The sequence below is a fragment of the Pipistrellus hanaki genome (genome assembly GCF_964339955.1).
Source record: "Pipistrellus hanaki genome assembly, chromosome: 2".
Classification (NCBI taxonomy): Eukaryota; Metazoa; Chordata; class Mammalia; order Chiroptera; family Vespertilionidae; genus Pipistrellus; species Pipistrellus hanaki.
In genome coordinates, this window is record NC_140504.1 from 177,110,450 (window position 1) to 177,126,821 (window position 16,372).

Below are 16,372 nucleotides of genomic sequence, written 5' to 3' on the forward strand. Positions count from 1 at the left end.
TCCACGACACCCAATCACAGAGAAGCTCTTGTGTCGGCCGCCGGCTCACAGGTAGGACTACAATTCCCAGAAAGCACTGCGGCACGACGGCATATTTTCGCGACTTCACTGCGTAGGGACAGCGCTCTGAAGACCTGGGGGTGCAGGCCAGCGGCTCCCTTGCGTCCTCAAAATTGGACGGCCTCTTGAAGCGTTTGCGTTTTCCCGCTGGTTTAAGGGGAGCGACCGGCCGTCTCAAGGACAAGCGACAAGATTCCGGAAGCACAACCGGTCTGGTGTTGGGGCGGCCGGGCTGGGGCCCCGGGGATCCGCAGTCTGCAGCCCCGTCAGATCCTCCAAGGGACAATCGGGGACCCCTTCCCGAGTGGGGAGACCAGCGACCCGCCTCCCGAGAGCCCCTCTGAAGGTAAGCCAGCGCCTCGCGCCGGGAGCTCCCGTCGGAGGGGATAGACAGTCCTACCTGAAACTCATCTGGGAATGGAAATAACTCCCACCCTTGATCTGGTACTTCCCCTACCGACTTGGGACCCGAATGCTACATAACCTGTGACTAAGGTAGTTTTTTTACTCCTTCCGCAACAGATGACTCAAGACGGGCCTTTGCTGGCGGTGCAGGAGGCCCTGAAGAAGTGCTTTCCGGCGGTGGAGGAGCAGCAGGGCCTGTGGCAGAGCAGCCTGAGGGACTGCCCGCCCCTCCTGGCCTCCCTCAGCAACCTGGCCGAGCAGCTGCAGGCGGCGCAGAACCTGCGGTTTGAGGATGTGCCGGCGCTCCGGGCCTTCCCGGGTCTGAAGGAGCGGCTGAGGCGCAAGCAGCTGGAGGCCGGGGACACCGTCCTGGACCAGCTGGGAGAGCGGCTGTAAGAGAAGAGGCTCCTTGGCGCGCTTGGCGGAAAGATGTTAAAACCGGGCGTTCCATAAGTCGCTAGGCTCAGGCAGGAAGGGGTTTCCTTCCTTACTCTGGAGCATGGCATTCGGAGGTGCCTCAGCCTTCTTTCCCTTCTTTGCGTCTGTTGCAGAGGACCTCTGTCAGACAGCCATCTTCCGGCATTTCCCTGGTCAGAGGCCAGGTGTGGCCGCGGTGGGCTTCGTAGAAGTTAAAAAAAGTAAAATAGAGAAGCAGTGGAGAATGCTGATGAGCTAGCTCTCTTCTATAGTTTCCTTTGGCCAAAAGCAACGAGGAACTACCGTGGACCCCTGAGCAACACTTGGGGTTAGGGATGTCGTCCGGGGCCACGGAAAATCTACGTGTAACTACAGTTGGCCCTCCCCAAACGTGGGTTCCCAACTGCAGAGTTAACCCTTGAACAATGCAGGTTTGAGCCGTGCTGGCCAATTGAAAAAAAATCCCCATCTAAGTAGACCTGCACAGTTAAAGCCCATATTGTTTAAGGGTCAGTTGTATGTTGTGAACGTGGAGGGTGTCAGAGCTAAGGGTGTTACATACATTATTGCATAGAATTTTTTCAGCACCTCTGTCTTAACCTCACTGAACCCCATTTTGCAGGTGAGGAAACGGAGGCTCAAACGGATTGCCTCTGGTCTCATAGCTACCCCGGTTTCCCCGAAAATAAGACAGTGTCTTATATTAATTTTTGCTCCCAAAGATGCGCTAGGTCTTATTTTCAGAGGATGTCTTATTTTCGGGGAAACACGGTAGTAAATTGCAAAGCTGGGGTTCTCACCCAAGTGTGCCTGAACCACCACTTTGTTCTGCTGTACATTGGTGTCTGCAACGAGGAGTAGCACATCTGTCAACCCTTATCATGCCTGATGTTAGACTCTCCCTTAGTTACAGGTTATGAGGGTAGAGGAAAGACGGCACAGATTGTTCTAGTGTATAGAGTATATGCCATAGACCAATAGTCGGCAAACCGAGGCTCACGAGCCACATTCGGCTCTTTGGCCCCTTGAGTGGCTCTTCCACAAAATACCACGTGCGGGCACGCACGTCCAGTGCGATTGAAACTTCTGGCTCATGCGCAGAAGTCGGTTTTCGGCTCTCAAAAGAAATATCAATCGTTTGTATTGTTGATATTTGGCTCTGTTGACTAATGAGTTTGCCGACCACTGCCACAGACTAATACAAAACTGTCCAAAATGGGGACCTTCTTTGTACTCATTTGTACAAAATACATTTATTAAGCACCAGTGGGATGCCAAGTACAAAGTTCTGGGTCTACAACAATGAACCGAATTTAACTCCTTAGTTGGGTAGAAGAGATAGTCAATTAAATATTAGGTCATGGTATATTCTAAGAGAATGAGTTTTTATTTCAATTGTTTACATATGTGTGTGTGGATATTGGGCTGCTATTTTAAGTCCCCTTTAAAATTATGGGTCATGGTGAAACGTTTGATTCCAAGATAAGGAATGCCTTGCCCTTTAGGAAATTGTAAACTTTGCCTTGGTGGCTGGGCCTCTTGGAGTCACCAGTGGAGTAATAACAATATTTATCACAAGCTGGGAACTTCTCGCAGCATTTTATGTGCATTACTGCATTTAATCTTCACAATAACCCTTTTTATTCACTCAACAAGTGTTTGTTCTATGTGCCAGTCTCAGTGTTCGAGGTACTTAGGATGTGCAGTGAGCAAAACAGACTGGCTTTATACGAGAGAGAAAAAGAAGCTTTCCTAAGCCCACATCAGTCAGTGTGCACTGCAACCTAAACTTTCACCATTAAAGAATTTACTAGGATGGGGCTGGGCAACATCTGGATAGTACTGGTTTGTTGCTCCAGTTGTGCCTCTTACTCCCTTTTCACATTCATGTGTGAGCAGTTGCTTTTCTTATACAGCTTTATGGCAGCCTCGGAGAGGCCCCGTGGTCATTACTTCCTTTGAAAGCCATATAACTTATGTGTCTTCTCCATCTTTAAGTACATTCTTAATTCTTGAGCCACCCCTACCTCCAAGGCACCGTCACCAATCTCCTTGCACAAGTGGGTGTCCTTTGGAGGCAGTTTTTCCCCAAGGGGACATTTGGCAATACCTGGAGATATTATTGATTATCGCAGCGTGTGGAGAGTGGGGACGTGGTTTGGTCCTGCCATCTAGTGGGTAGAGGCCAGGGATGATGCTAAACCTCCTGCAGTGCACAGGGCAGCGCTCCACCACAAAGAATCGTGGTCCAGAATGTCGGTGTGCCAACGGCGAGGAACCCTGCCTTCTGCCTTTCTCATGATAATGCCTAATACCAGACCCTTTCCCCCAGAGCTGCCCTCCTCAAGGTGCGTGACGCTGTCAGCAGCCACGTGGGACAAGTGCTTCAGGTCTACGAGCAGCACGCAGACGCCATCGGCATTGACGCTGTCCTGCAGGCTTCGGCGGCGAGCCCCTCTGTGGCTGACATGTTGGAATGGCTGCAAGACATTGAGAGACATTACCGAAGTTCGTATCCTTTGCACACATTTCAAATAGTATCCAGGGCTGTTCCAAGAAGTCTTTTTTCCCCCTTTCTTTTTCTTTTTCTTTTTCTTTTTAATCCTCACCTGAGGATATTTTTCCATTGGTATTTATTTATTTGTTTATTTATTTATTTATTTACTTATTTTTTCCCCATTGATTTTTAGAGAGAGGGAAAGACAGAGAGAAATATCGATGTGAGAGAATCACATCAATTGGTTGCCTCCTGCATAAGCCCTGACCAGGGCCTGGCCTGGGGAGGATCCTGCAGCCGAGGTACGAGCCTTGGACCGGAATTTAACCTGGGACTCGTTGGTCCATAGGCTGACGCTCTATCCACTGAGCCAAACCAGCTAGGGCCCAGGAAGTCTTTTAATTTCATTTCTCACAGAATTACAACATTGTATAGTATGGGTCAGTTCTCTGGTTCCTGAGTTTTGGTTCTTCCTACCATTATTTCTCAACTCATTTATTGAGTAGCTATTACCTGCCAGGCATTTTTCTAGTTTCTGGGCGTTAAAAAAGGAAGACACAGAGAATGTCAGGTGGTGATGAGTGCTACGGAGAAAAATAAAGCAGAGAAAGTGAGGGCTGAGGGTGAGGTGGTGATCTTAAATAGGGTGGGCAGGGCAGGCGTCACTGAGAAAGTGACACCTGAGGGAAGACATCAGGTGCAAAGGCCCTGAGGTGAGAGCACGCCTGAATGTTCAGGAAATAGCAAGGAAGCAGTGTGGTTAGAGCAGAGTAAAGATGGGAACCTAACAGGAGAGGGGCTAGAGCTTGTAGGGCCGTGAGATCTTTGAGAGGATTTGGCTTTCACTTTGAATGAGGTGGAAAGCTATTAGAAGGTTTTTACATAAGCAAACCTGTTTTTAACAAAGCACCCTGGCTTTGTTCTGAGGAAAGACTTGGGACGGTGTGGAGCAAGAGTAGAAGCAGAAAGATCATTTAGTTGGATGGCTTTTCTCTCAATTCTTGCCTGATACACTGGCTTAAATGTCTTCCTTCATTTGGATAACTCTCACATCCATGCTTTCTTTCGATGCCTCCAACTGGATTGCTTATGCACCTGCACACTCAGATTTAGAATTGAGCTCCTCTATCTAGTCTTCACATTCTACATTCTACTTCCTTTTCCTTTAGTTGTAGAATCAACTGTGTATAATCGCCCACTTTGAAGACTTAGGCAGGATCTTCCCCCTTTCTCTCTGTTTTCTTTTTCAATTGCAGCAGCAGCATGGGCAGTAGGAGCGTCAGCTGCAGCTCACATTACTGAGCACTTATGTGCCAGGTACTGCTCTGAGCCTGTTTACAGTCACCTGTCAAATCCTTTTCCCCGGTTTCCCCGGTGTGTTTTATGAATTGTTTTTCCGCATCGCCTCTTCCATGGTTTCTTACCTCTCATTTGGACTTTTAATCACATGCAGCCTCCTGCTTCTGTCTCTAGCCTCTTTCCCAGTAAGCCATCCCCAAATGAGTAACCTCACCCCACTTTTCTTCAGGAGATCGAGTTCTGATCCTGTGTAGGAGTTTTTAGTAGCTCCTGTTGGGAGGCGGGCAAAATGCAGAATTCCCACGCTGGGCTGCAATGCTCTTTGTTCTGGCTCAACCACCTTTCCTGCTACTTGACACATTGTTCCATGCCAGCTGTGCTGGAAGGTTTATTTGTCCCTGAGTCTGTCCCAAATTTATTTGTCCCCACCTCCGTGCCTTTGCTTATGTGTTTCCTGCCAGCTGGGATCTTCCTGGTTCCTCTAACCTGGATGAATTCATCCTCGCGCTTCCTCTGACTTACCTCACGTGTCACTTAGATTCCTTCTCCTCAGTTTCTGGTGTTTCCTCGCCGTGGTGAGGTCCCGGACTGCAGTGTTCCGCCAGTCCTGCCGGTGGAAAACTCCACGATAGCTGCACTCTCCCTTTTATGCGCTCTCTAGCTCTGTCCAGGATATTTTTCTCCTTCCATATATTTCCTTTTCCTTTTGAGCGGTCCTTAACTTCCAGGAAGGTACCTGAAGAGAAAGTACCTCCTGTCCTCAATCCGTTGGGAAGACCTGGCAAGCATCCAAGCTTTGCCCGCAGCCTGGGACCGGATTTCGGAAGATGAACACCCAGACTTGGTCCCAGGTACTGGCTTTGGCTTACTCCTTCACGCCTCCCTCCTCCGTTCTGTCCCCGCGTCTTGCTTCTTTGGGAGCGTCGCAGAGGTGCCCTCACAGAGCCTGTCTCTCCTGTCAGCCTGGAGAGGTGGTATGTCACCGTTCTCTCTTCCTCTTCCAGACATCCTGCTGACTGTGTCCTTCTTCCTGGAAGAGTAAGGAAGCCATGTGATTATCTGTAGACCAGAGGGACACAGTTGAAGACCACCAGTGCTGCACTCTGCTATTTCTTAAGAAATACCGATATTGCAACCGAGCTTATTTAAAAGATGGTCTACAGCCTAAGGACTGGCTCTTGGGAGCATTGTTGGGGCTTCTCCCTGCCAGGTCACGGCTGAGGGTACGTGGGCCTCACCTCGCTCTTTCTAAGGCTCCGGGGAATGGGTGGAGGCAGAGAGATGCAGGAGAGGCACTGAAGATCACCCAGGACAGAAGCAGCAGCCACAGAAGTGGTAAGGAAGGACAGATAGAGTGGCACTGCCGTTGGCATCATCCAAAGCTCTGAGCCTGGTTGGCACCAAGCCCTGGTTTGGTGTACTTGTGTTCGTACCTGATTCTTTGAAGAACGAGAAAGTTACTTTGATGATTTAAAGAAATAAGGGTGATGTTGATAGAAAAGAGTAATTGTTTTCCAAGTGCAATATAAGCTCCTTATCAAGCCAGTTTCAATTCCCAGAGCCTACCACCAGGGGGACGTGGTGCAGCATGAATGATTCTGAATGCTGTCCTCTTGCTTACTATGTGAGAGTAAGTGGGGATAGTGGGACTCGTAAAATAATGAGTTTTATGACCAATGCTGGCAGCTGACTTGCCACATTCCTCTGATCTTGGAATAGCTGCAGGGGTGGGGGACCCCAGCCTAGAGTCCCTGATCAGGTTTTTCGATGTGTTTTCGTCACAGAGATGAAAAAGAGCTGAGAAAGGTTTGCAGCGCAACCAGGGAAAGATCTAACTCAGTGATTCTCAAGCTTTAAGGTGCACATAAGTCCCTGGTGTCTTGTTAAAATTTAGATTCATATTCTGTAGTTCTGGGGTGAGGTTCTGGATTCTGGATATCTAATGAGGTTCCAGGTAATGTTGATGCTGATGATCTAGGGACAAGACTGAGTTGAAGCGATTTGAATTGTAATACGATAATAAAAGTGTTGTAACGGAGCTAAAAACAGAATGCTGTGGGGAAGAGAGGCGATAACTCACTGTGAGAAGACTTCATAGTGACGGCTCAGTTGGGCTTGAGGCTCATTTTCCTGGGGCTAAGAGAGGACTGCAGGGCGCTTCATGCACAGGGGACGGGCTAAGCAACATGCTGAGAGCCCGGTGTTGTGCTTGTTGCTTTATACAAAATAGATATTGATTGAAAAGTTCTCCCCCAGTTACTCAGTCTCTTTCCTCGAGGCAGCCAGTGTTTAATGATTCTGGCATATCCTCCCCTAAATACTCCGCGCTTCTGTCAGTGCAGTGGTGGGTAACCTCTAAGACAACCCGGAACGATCTCACGCCCGTGGACATCTCCTCCCCGTCAGTGTGGGCTGGACTCCCAGACCTGCTTCTAGGGAAGAGGATACTGTGGACATGGTGGGATGTCACTTCTGAAACTAAGTTATGAAAAAGACCGCAACGTCCCTCTTGGGTGATGTCTCCCCGTCTCTTGGACCCCTCGTCCTGGGGCAAGTCAGCTGTGATGCTGGGGGCAACCTGTGGAGAGTCTGGGTGAGAGACTGAAGCCTGCCAGCAGCCACCGGAGCGAGCTTGGAAGCAGATCCTCTCCTTCAGGTGAGACCACAGCCCAGCTAACTGCCCGACGACACCCTCGTGAGGACCACGCCAGAGGCAAGCAGCTAAGCTGTGCCCAGATTCCTGACCCATGGAAACATAATAAATGTCTGAAGTCATTAAGTGTTGGGTTCCACAGCAGTTGTTAACGAATACAACAAGCAAATATGTTTCTGTGTCTTCTCCATAATTTTACACAAATAGTAAAGTACAGGCCCAGTTTTGTGCCTTGTTTTTTCTAAAGCAGTTGCCGAGTTTTCTGTTGTGTGGGTATACCATAATTTATTTAGCCCTGACCCGTGGACCAGTAGGCTGTCTGTAGTCTTAATGTCGGTTAGGTATAGGCAATCTCCCTCCACTCCCACCCCTGGTTGTGATGCTTTTTTTTTTTTTTTTTCAATTAGCTGATCCCATCCCACCCACTCAGCCCCAATAAAAAAGAAGAATCCTGCCGAAACCGGTTTGGCTCAGTGGATAGGGTGTCGGCCTGCGGACTGAAGGGTCCCGGGTTCGATTCCTGTCAAGGGCATGTACCGTGGTTGTGGGCACATCCCCAGTGGGGGGTGTGCAAGAGGCAGCTGATTGATGATTCTCTTTCATAGATGTTTCTGACTCTCTATCCCTCTCTCTTCCTCTCTGTAAAAACTCAATGGAATATATTAAAAAAAAAAAAAAGAAAAAAAAAAAAGAATCCTGTTGGTATTTTTACTGGAATCATATTACATTTAGAAACTAATTTAGGGAGAGTCATCATAGTGGGAGCCCTAACACTCTCCCAACCGTGCCACTGGCTTTGGGTTGAGATAGCAAATGTGAGTTCTTTTCTCTGCTTCCCTCAGGCTCTGAGTTCAGGACGCATTCCCTGTCAGTGAGACAGTCCGTTGGGATGAAATGAATGTAGGTTTCTTTCTTTCCTGTCTCTACCCCATCCCCATTTAGACATCAACCTCAAGTCTGTTCTCTCAGGCAGAGTAGGGGTTTTTCTTTCTTTCTTTCTTTCTTTTTTTTTTTTTAGAGGAGGGATTTTTCAAAGTCAGCGGGATCCTAGCTCAGAGGAGGACTTCTCTCTGCCCAAGGAGAGTCCAGGCTTTGTAGTGATTGTATTACATTTGATTTTAATCTGGATGGTAGGGGCCAGGGACCGTCTGTGACTTGTTTAAGCATTAGGTGTAAGTAATTCCTTCTTCCCATGAGGCAGCAGGCTCAGGGATGCGGGTGCGTTGATAATCAGCTCAGGGAAGGCTTGCTGAATTGCAAGTGACCCAGACCTGGATTCAAGTCCCAGCTCAGGTGACCTTGAGTGAGTCACTTCCCCTCCAAGTTTCGATTTCTTCATCTGTATAATGGAGATGATGATACATGTCCTCACAGGGTTGTACGTTTTAAGGGAGAGGAGGTATGTGAGGGCTTTTGGTTAAATGCATGAACATTTAAGGGGTTGAAATTCACTTGAGATTTGTTGGTCACCTACCAAGGGCATGGCTCTGTGTGGAACGGGTGTGCCTGAGAGACGGTGTTTTCCGAGGACGCACAGCTTGTCAGTGACTTGCCAGAATCTGCACCGGGTTCTGGTGAGAGGGGTCTTTCCCTGGCACCACTGTTTCCGCCTTGCTGCAGAGGCAGAGGCATCCCTGACACCTCCTCAGCGGGGACCACAGCCCTGCACGGAACACGGTTCCTCCAAACAGCAAGGTGAGTGCAGTGCCGTCCGGCGTGCCAGCGGCACAGGGCGGCCAAGGCGCTGGGCAGCTGCAGCCTTGCCAGTTACCCTCCCTCCTGGTCCCCTGGCCAGGAGGGTTGGAGTGATCCTGGGCTGTGTGCCAGAGTCTTACACTTTTGCTCTTTATGCCAGGGGCTGGGAGGAGAGAGCCAGTGGTGTGTGTGTGTGGAGGGGGGTGGAGCAGGGGTGGGGGGTGGGGGGGTGGCTGCCACTTCCAGGCACTCTCCCTCCTCCCGTCATTCCTGGAAGGCTCCTTCTGGTTTCTACATCGTACAAAGGAAAGTCATCTTTTCTGAGCCCCAGAGATTCTGACCCAGGATGTGTGGGGAGGGTCTAGGTGTGTCAGACTTCTTATCAAGTAGACCTCATTTTCTTTAAGAAATAACCTTAATCCTGAGAAAAAGAAGCAGCTCAGAGAGAGAGAGAGAGCTGGCAGAGTAGCCATAGAATTGCCCTTCTCTGGGGAAGAAACTGGCCTTAGTAACTTCCTCATTGCCCGCTTCTTCCCTGTTGCTTCTCAACACCCAGCTCATCCTCAAACAGGCTCATCGGCTCTGTCCACACCCCCCACCTCCATGCGTTTGGAGTCAGGTAGGAACAACCTATGTACATGGTGCCTTGCAGCCGGCCACATTGCATTTACTCCTTCAGAGGCCTCCCGCGTGCCCAGCACAGAACCGACGACCAGTGATACAAAGTCAAGTAAGAAGCACACAGCTGAGTGGGCCAGGCAGATCCGTAAGCCCATGGTGTACCGGGAATGCAGGGGATGGGAGGGACCGAGTCTTTCTGGGGGGTTTTGTGAGAGACAAGAAAGGGAAAAGTAAGAGCAGGCCCCCCCAGCAACTTGATTTCGGTGAGGACCTTTCCCTGGTCTGTCCCAGAGGAAAGGGGTGGGGAAGGGCGCCCGCAGGGCCGGACGGCCATCCTGGGGGCTGGGAGCCACCCTCGGCGCTCGGCTCCGCTCTTCCCGGTTCAGACGTGCGCGGTAGTACTCACTTTGCACCGAGAGCCCAGACTAATAAATCCTCCACTCAATTGCAGTCCCCACGGTGCGTTTATAGGCAGCAGCTGACTTTTATCAGCTAGTTTGTTCTTTCATATAAGGGTTTTATGAGGGTCTCCTGAGCTGGCTCGTAACGTGATGAAACGTCTGCAAAACTCAACCATAAATCCCCGGCACCTGCCAAGCGGAGGATACTGTTTTCCAGGCACATTTCGTCCAGCTGGCGGCTCTGTCCCCTTGCCCAGTTTGCATTTTTGCACTTGTCTCTTTAAACTTGGATTTGTTTTTCAACTCTCTTGCGGCCTCTTTAAAGGCAACTGAGAAATGAGGGGCGGGAAAAAGGAACTAGAAAGTTACGTCTGTGCTAAAAATTACCCCTGGCTTATGTCGCCCTGAAAGCTGGTTTGGATCCTTCCTGTGCAAGGGAGGCGTAAGGCTTCCCAGCTGATCGATGTTTGGGGGGGGGGGGGGGGGAGACGTGGGGGTGGCTGAAGGACAGTGCCAGCTCAGCTCGTTCTTAATTCTTTGGCTCCTTTCTGGGGCATCACCTTTAGTTCTTGCCAAAGGGCCCTCTCCTAGGTTGTCTGGTCTGTAAATGAAAGAAACCGCTCCAGAGGCCCTTTTCCCACATGCTCTCCAAGCAGGAAAGCTTTCCCCAGCATTCCGAGCTCCCCAAGCTGGAGATGAAACTTAAATGCCCTTCCTCCTCCAAACAAGGGAAGACCTGGACGCTCTGGGGATGCTGGCTGGCCTGAGGTGTGCTGGTGACTTGGGAAAGCTGCAGACCCCTCAGTGGAGCGTGTGATTCGTTTAGGAAATATTGGTTTATTCACCTGTGTGTCCACAGGTTCTCTCTTGTGGTCAGGAGACCTCTAGGTCAGGAGGAGACCTCTGTGGCTGCCCTTCGCGTGGCCTCATCCTTTGCTCACCTTCCCTGGACCCCACTTCAGGGCGGCTTCATGGGCGTGCGACCTTCGCTCACAAGGATCCCCAGCTTGACCTAATGCTCTGCTGTCACCCTCTTGAAACTCTTCGTAGTTTTTTTTTAACAAGAGGCTAGGTTTTCATTTGCATAGGGCCCTGCAAACTGTCTCTGGTCCTACTGCAAGTAGCTTCTTCTACTGCAAGCTGTAGACAGATCCTCTTTCTTCCCAAGTCCAAGTTTAGGCCTCCATAAAGCTGGTTACTTTGTTGTTTTAAAATGTCTTTATTGATTTTGGACAAAGAGAAAGGGAGAGGGGGAGCATGCGAGAGAGAAACATCGATCAGCTGCCTCCTGCATACCCCTACTGTGGATGGAGCCGGAAACCCAGGCGTGTGCCTGACTGGGAATCCAATCGGCAACCTTTTGGTACATGGGACGATGCTCAACCCACTGAGCAACACCAGCCAGGGCTTACTTGTTTTTTAATGAGGAATCTGGCCTTGCTTTACTCCCAAAGGCTCCTGTTACCAGTCTACTGGTTACAACCAACCTCTACCAATCTCTATCACGTTGACAGTATCTAACTGCCCTTCCAATACCAACTCCTAAGTGTCCTCACCAGCTCCTCGCCCTTTAGCACCTTTCAGAAGAGATTTCTAGTTAACGCATTCCACCAGGAGGAAGTGCCTGCTCCTGTGGAGGGGCTGGGGTCTAGGGGCTGAGCCGGTGATGGAAGGAAACAGGACAGGAGTGGACCCACCCCAATGACAAAGAGCCTCAGACCAGACTAAGCAGAGCATCCCTCCCTCCCCCAGCCCCGCCTGGCCCGGGCTCCTGGATCCACCCGGCATTGCCACACCAGCGGAAATGGTGGTTGCTGTCCCAGCCAAACCCTGGGCCAGTGGCGACAGCCCCCACTGGGCCCCGCAACCACATCAAGGGCACAGCTCCACCCTCCTATTTGCACCCCCTCCAACCTCAGGCTTCCCTGCCTCTCTCTTTCCCAGAGAACCCAGCTTATAACCTCTGCTTGGGGGCCGGGGTCAACCACGGGTCTCCGTGGCTGCCTCTGCGTGGTGGGGAAGGTTCTGGACAGGGAGTCGGGACACCTACCACTCACCCCTGTGGGATCTAAGTAGGTGGCTTGACCTCTCGGGGCCCAGGGTCCTCGTTGAATAAGCAAACGCAAAGTAGGCTGATAGACAACAGTGCCAGCTTCGTGAGGCCACTGCCAGTTAAAGTGGGTTAAACTATGTGAAAGAACTTTAAGCCTCGTCATACAAATTTAAGTAAATTTCCTCTGAGAAGCAGCAGGATGTAATGGAAAGAATAATTTGGGAGCCACGAAGAATAATGCTATAATTACTATTGAGCGGTTTCTCTTGCCTCATGCCTATGTCTAGTGCTTAAAAAAAAAAAAAAAAAAAAAGATTTTTTTTAATTGATTTTGTTTTGAGAGAGAGGAAGTGAGAGAAACATTGATGTGAGAGTGTGTGGGAACCCTAGTCGGAGTACGCCAGATGTTCAAGGCCAATTAGCCACACGCATGTGCAAAGGCAATGACACAACTGATTGCACTGTGCAGGCTTACCTGTCCATAGCCCACATATTGATATCACTGTTGAGCAAGAAGCCTCGTGTCTAAGTTGGTATAGAGATGGTGTGTGGCTGCTCTGTAGGGCTCCTTTGAAGAACGGTTTTGTCTAAGAGCTCCTATGGTAGCAATAGCTACTCAGCCTGCAATAAAGAATCTCCTATATGTCGACGACTCCTCATGTCTTCTTCCAGTGCCCTGCGTCCAAGGAGGTCAAGTGCCTGGTCAAGGGGCTTGCACCTGACAGTGAAATATCAATTGGCTGTTTTCTGCACGCCCCCTATCGGGGATGGAGCCACCCAACCATTTGGTGCATGAGATGATGCCCAACCCACGGAGCTACACTGGCCAGGGCCATATCGTGCTTTTCTATCCATTACAACCACCCTGGGAGGCAGGTACTATTGCCCGAGTTTTACAGGTCATGACACTGATTCAGGAAGATCACGTAGCTGGTCTGAGATTTTAAATTGTTGACGAACTCTATCTAGCTCCAATCTACTGCACAGCCATCTGAGACAGGGCGGGCTGGGCGTCCTCAGTCAAGTCACCTAACCCCTCGGCGCCCCGTTTCCTCCTCCGTGCAGGGAAGACCGTCATCTCCTGGTGACAGCCTCTGGGGTGAAGGAGCCCCCGTGTGTAGATCCTGGGCAAAGTGCCGGTGTGTTTTCTCCCACTTGCAGCCCTGGCCTCCAGAGCTTCTTTGGGTTGGTGGGGACTGACTTCATGGGGGAGCCGTAGTTCCCTGAAGTGGGCAGAGGTTCTGGTGACCACGCAGTGAGGAAAGCATGGCTCAGGTAGGCGCTGAGGTGTGCCATTTCCTGCAACTCTTGGCTACATTCAGAGGCAAGGCCAGGGATGGGAGCCTCCTGCTTGCCCGGGGCAGTCTGGGGCAGTCATTTCTTTTTTCTTTCTTTTTAAATATATTTTGTTGATTTTTCACAGAGAGGAAGAGAGAGGGATAGAGAGTTAGAAACATCGATGAGAGAGAATCATTGATCAGCTCCCTCCTGCACACGCCCCACTGAGGATGTGCCTGCAACCAAGGTACATGCCCCTGACCGGAATCGAACCTGGGACCTTTCAGTCCTCAGGCTGATGCTCTATCCATTGAGCCAAACTGGTTTTGGCAAACCTGTCTCATTTCTATCTCCACTGAAATCACCATCATTCTCAGCCAGTCGCCCAAGCCCCAGAATTCCCGGGCGGAAGAGCACCATGCAGCAAGCCGTGCAGACGTGTGAGCAGCCAGCATCACCTGTGCAGGCTGCAGGCCCATGGCTTCCATCCAAGGCCCGACGTGAGGAGGGAGGAGGGCACCTCTCACCCGCCAAGGACTGCAGCCTGATAGCTTCCCCACCACTGTCCCTGGGCTGCGCCGGCCCATTTACACTCTCGAAACTCTGCCCAGTGAGGAGCGAACAGTCTTCACCAGAGAGGATTTAGGAGTTTAAACCAGTGGTGCTTCTTGGCTTCAGTTGGCGTCTCTCGGGGAGCTTTATAAAGCGTGGGTGCCTCTGTCCACCCCGAGTCTGATTTAATTGGCTGGGATGCAGGAATTTTAAAAGCACATTCTCTCCCCAGTGACTTTACTGTGCAGTAAAGGCTGAGGAAAACGCTTTTATACAACTCGTTTGTTGAAGAGTCTTTTCTCGAGTGTCTACTGTGTATCATCTGGGCTTCGAGGTGGACTGAGCACCTGGATCTCAACACATGGGGCTCCATCCTAGTGGGGAGAGATACAGTATCGGCAGAGGATGACTTGGGGAGGGGGTGAGAGGGACCGAGAAGGCTTGAGGGGGTAACATTCGTGCTGAGACTTAAATGAAGTAAAAGAAACAGGTGTCCGTTGGCACAGCAGTTCTCAAAGGGTGGTCTGGTGTGGTCTGGGGACACCAGACCTCTCCAGGGACCTGCACGGCGAAAGGTTTGCTGAGCTGCGCCATGCTCCTCCTCGCATTCCTCCGCATGCACGGGGAGTTTTGAGGTGTCCCGTGAGGTGTGATGACATCACCACGCTGATAGCTAATGGGCATGTGCTTGTGTATCTAGCGTTTTAACATTCTCGGGTTTACTTTCTATTTTGGCAAATGTGGATAGATACAAGCCACATGAACACGCGTTCTTTGGGGTCTTCGATTTATTTTTTATTATTTTTATATATGTTTTATTGATTTTTTTTACAGAGAGGAAGAGAGAGGGATAGTTAGAAACATTGATGAGAGAGAATCATTGATCAGCCGTCTCTTGCACACCCCCTACTGGGTACATGCCCTTGACTAGAATTGAACCTGGGACCTTTCAGTCCACAGGCCGATGCTCTATCCACTGAGCCAAACCGGTTTTGGCAGGGGTCCTCGATTTTTAAGAGTGAAATGGAGTCATGGGACCAAAGAGTTGGAAACTGCTGATTGGTGGAAGAGCCCTCCCAAGGGGGAGGGGGAGCCAGCTTGGTGTGTTCAGAAAGCAGAAAGCAAGGGGTCTAGAGTGAAAGGGCCCATGCATGGGTTGCAGGCTCATTCCCCAGTGTGGGACATGCAGGAGGCCCCAGATCAATGCGGAAAAATATCTTCGAGTAAGGATTAACAACAACAATAAAAAAGAGGGCAAGGAAGAAGATAGCTTGAAGGAAGTGCAGAGGGGCTTTTAGATGGAGGCGTCGGGGATCTTTTGTGTAGGCTGAGGGGATGGTTGGTGGCACCGGTGAGCAGCTGGCTTAGGCCAGGAGAGGGGTGGTCGGTGAGAAAGAAGAGGAAGGACAGATTCATTTGTAAAAGAGGATGACGCCTGCGTCTCTTAATTATTCTAAGAATGAAAGGCTCCCTCCATTCCATCTGTGTACTAGCAGTGTGCCCTTGGGTGAGGTACATAAATTCTCTGAGATTCCCTGAATCCCGCCCACTGGACAGCCACCCTGAGGACCCCCCCGCCCCCTTCCCATGGCTACCTTCCTCCCTCCCTTCTCCTTGACTCCTCCCTCTTTTCTGCCTCCTCAGTCCACTCCCCTCCACCCCGCTCCAGCTTCTCAGTCCTCAAGATGGTGACACTGGCCACACCTCTCACGAATCTGTCCTTCCTCTTCTTTCTCACTGTCGGGACTAGCGCTGGCCTCTGCCCTGGATCTCTCCCTCCCGCCCCTTCTGTACCTCTTGGTACAGGATTGATCAGAAACGTAAATCTAACCATGCTGTCCTCTTACTCCTGAAGACTTTCAAAGATTCCCAGGGTGTCTAAGTAGAGACCCCAACTTTTCACCTTCTCCGCTTGTTCTTCCATGGCTCAGTTGAAAAATCACCTCCTCTTGGAAGTCGGCCTTGACCACTCAGGTTGTCACCTCCCGTATCTGAGTCCCCCCAGTGCCATGGGCTGCAGTAGGACAGCCCATCCCACTTTGTGGTAACCGGCTGTTAATACGTCCATCCCCCCCCCACCTCGCCCCCCCAGACTGAGTTCCTCCAGGCGAGGGGCCGGGTCTGATCCTCTGTTGTGGCCCAGCAAGGAACCGAGTTTGGAGCCTTGTGGATGCTTAATTGAATGAATGAGTCCATCCATGTTCTCATGCATCTTGTGTTGTCAGTCTGGGAACCACTGCTACGGCTGTCTTGATTAAAAAAAGTGTATCCGGTTTTATACAATCCAAAAATGGATTGTGGGTCAAAGACCCAAGGAGGGGGGCTTTGCAGCGCGCATGGAGGAGGACTCCAGCCCTCGGGGTGTCACGGAGGATTGCTGGCACCTTGCAGCCAGGGCCCTAGCAGAAGCCTTCCATGAGGTCATGAGGCAGGAGCCCTGG

The 16,372-nt window shown here is 50.6% G+C and overlaps 1 protein-coding gene across 3 annotated transcripts; it reads left to right on the top strand.

The window, feature by feature from the left end:
* The first annotated feature begins 83 nt into the window (after positions 1-83).
* On the top strand, positions 84-7,577 carry AIRIM (AFG2 interacting ribosome maturation factor). Of its 3 annotated transcripts, XR_014794052.1 has the most exons (6): positions 108-406; positions 583-857; positions 3,215-3,394; positions 5,411-5,529; positions 5,683-6,517; positions 6,747-7,577. XR_014794052.1 is itself a non-coding variant. In XM_084873297.1 (5 exons), the coding sequence occupies exons 2-5, from the start codon at positions 583-585 to the stop codon at positions 5,718-5,720; spliced, it is 612 nt and encodes a 203-aa protein (XP_084729423.1). In that variant the 5' UTR covers positions 84-406; the 3' UTR covers positions 5,721-7,577. The 3 variants fall into 3 exon arrangements, 2 of the variants coding, with proteins under 2 accessions (XP_084729423.1, XP_084729424.1); XM_084873297.1 differs by having other exon boundaries at positions 84-406; positions 5,683-7,577; XM_084873298.1 differs by having other exon boundaries at positions 104-406; positions 5,407-5,529; positions 5,683-7,577.
* The last annotated feature ends 8,795 nt before the right edge of the window (positions 7,578-16,372 follow it).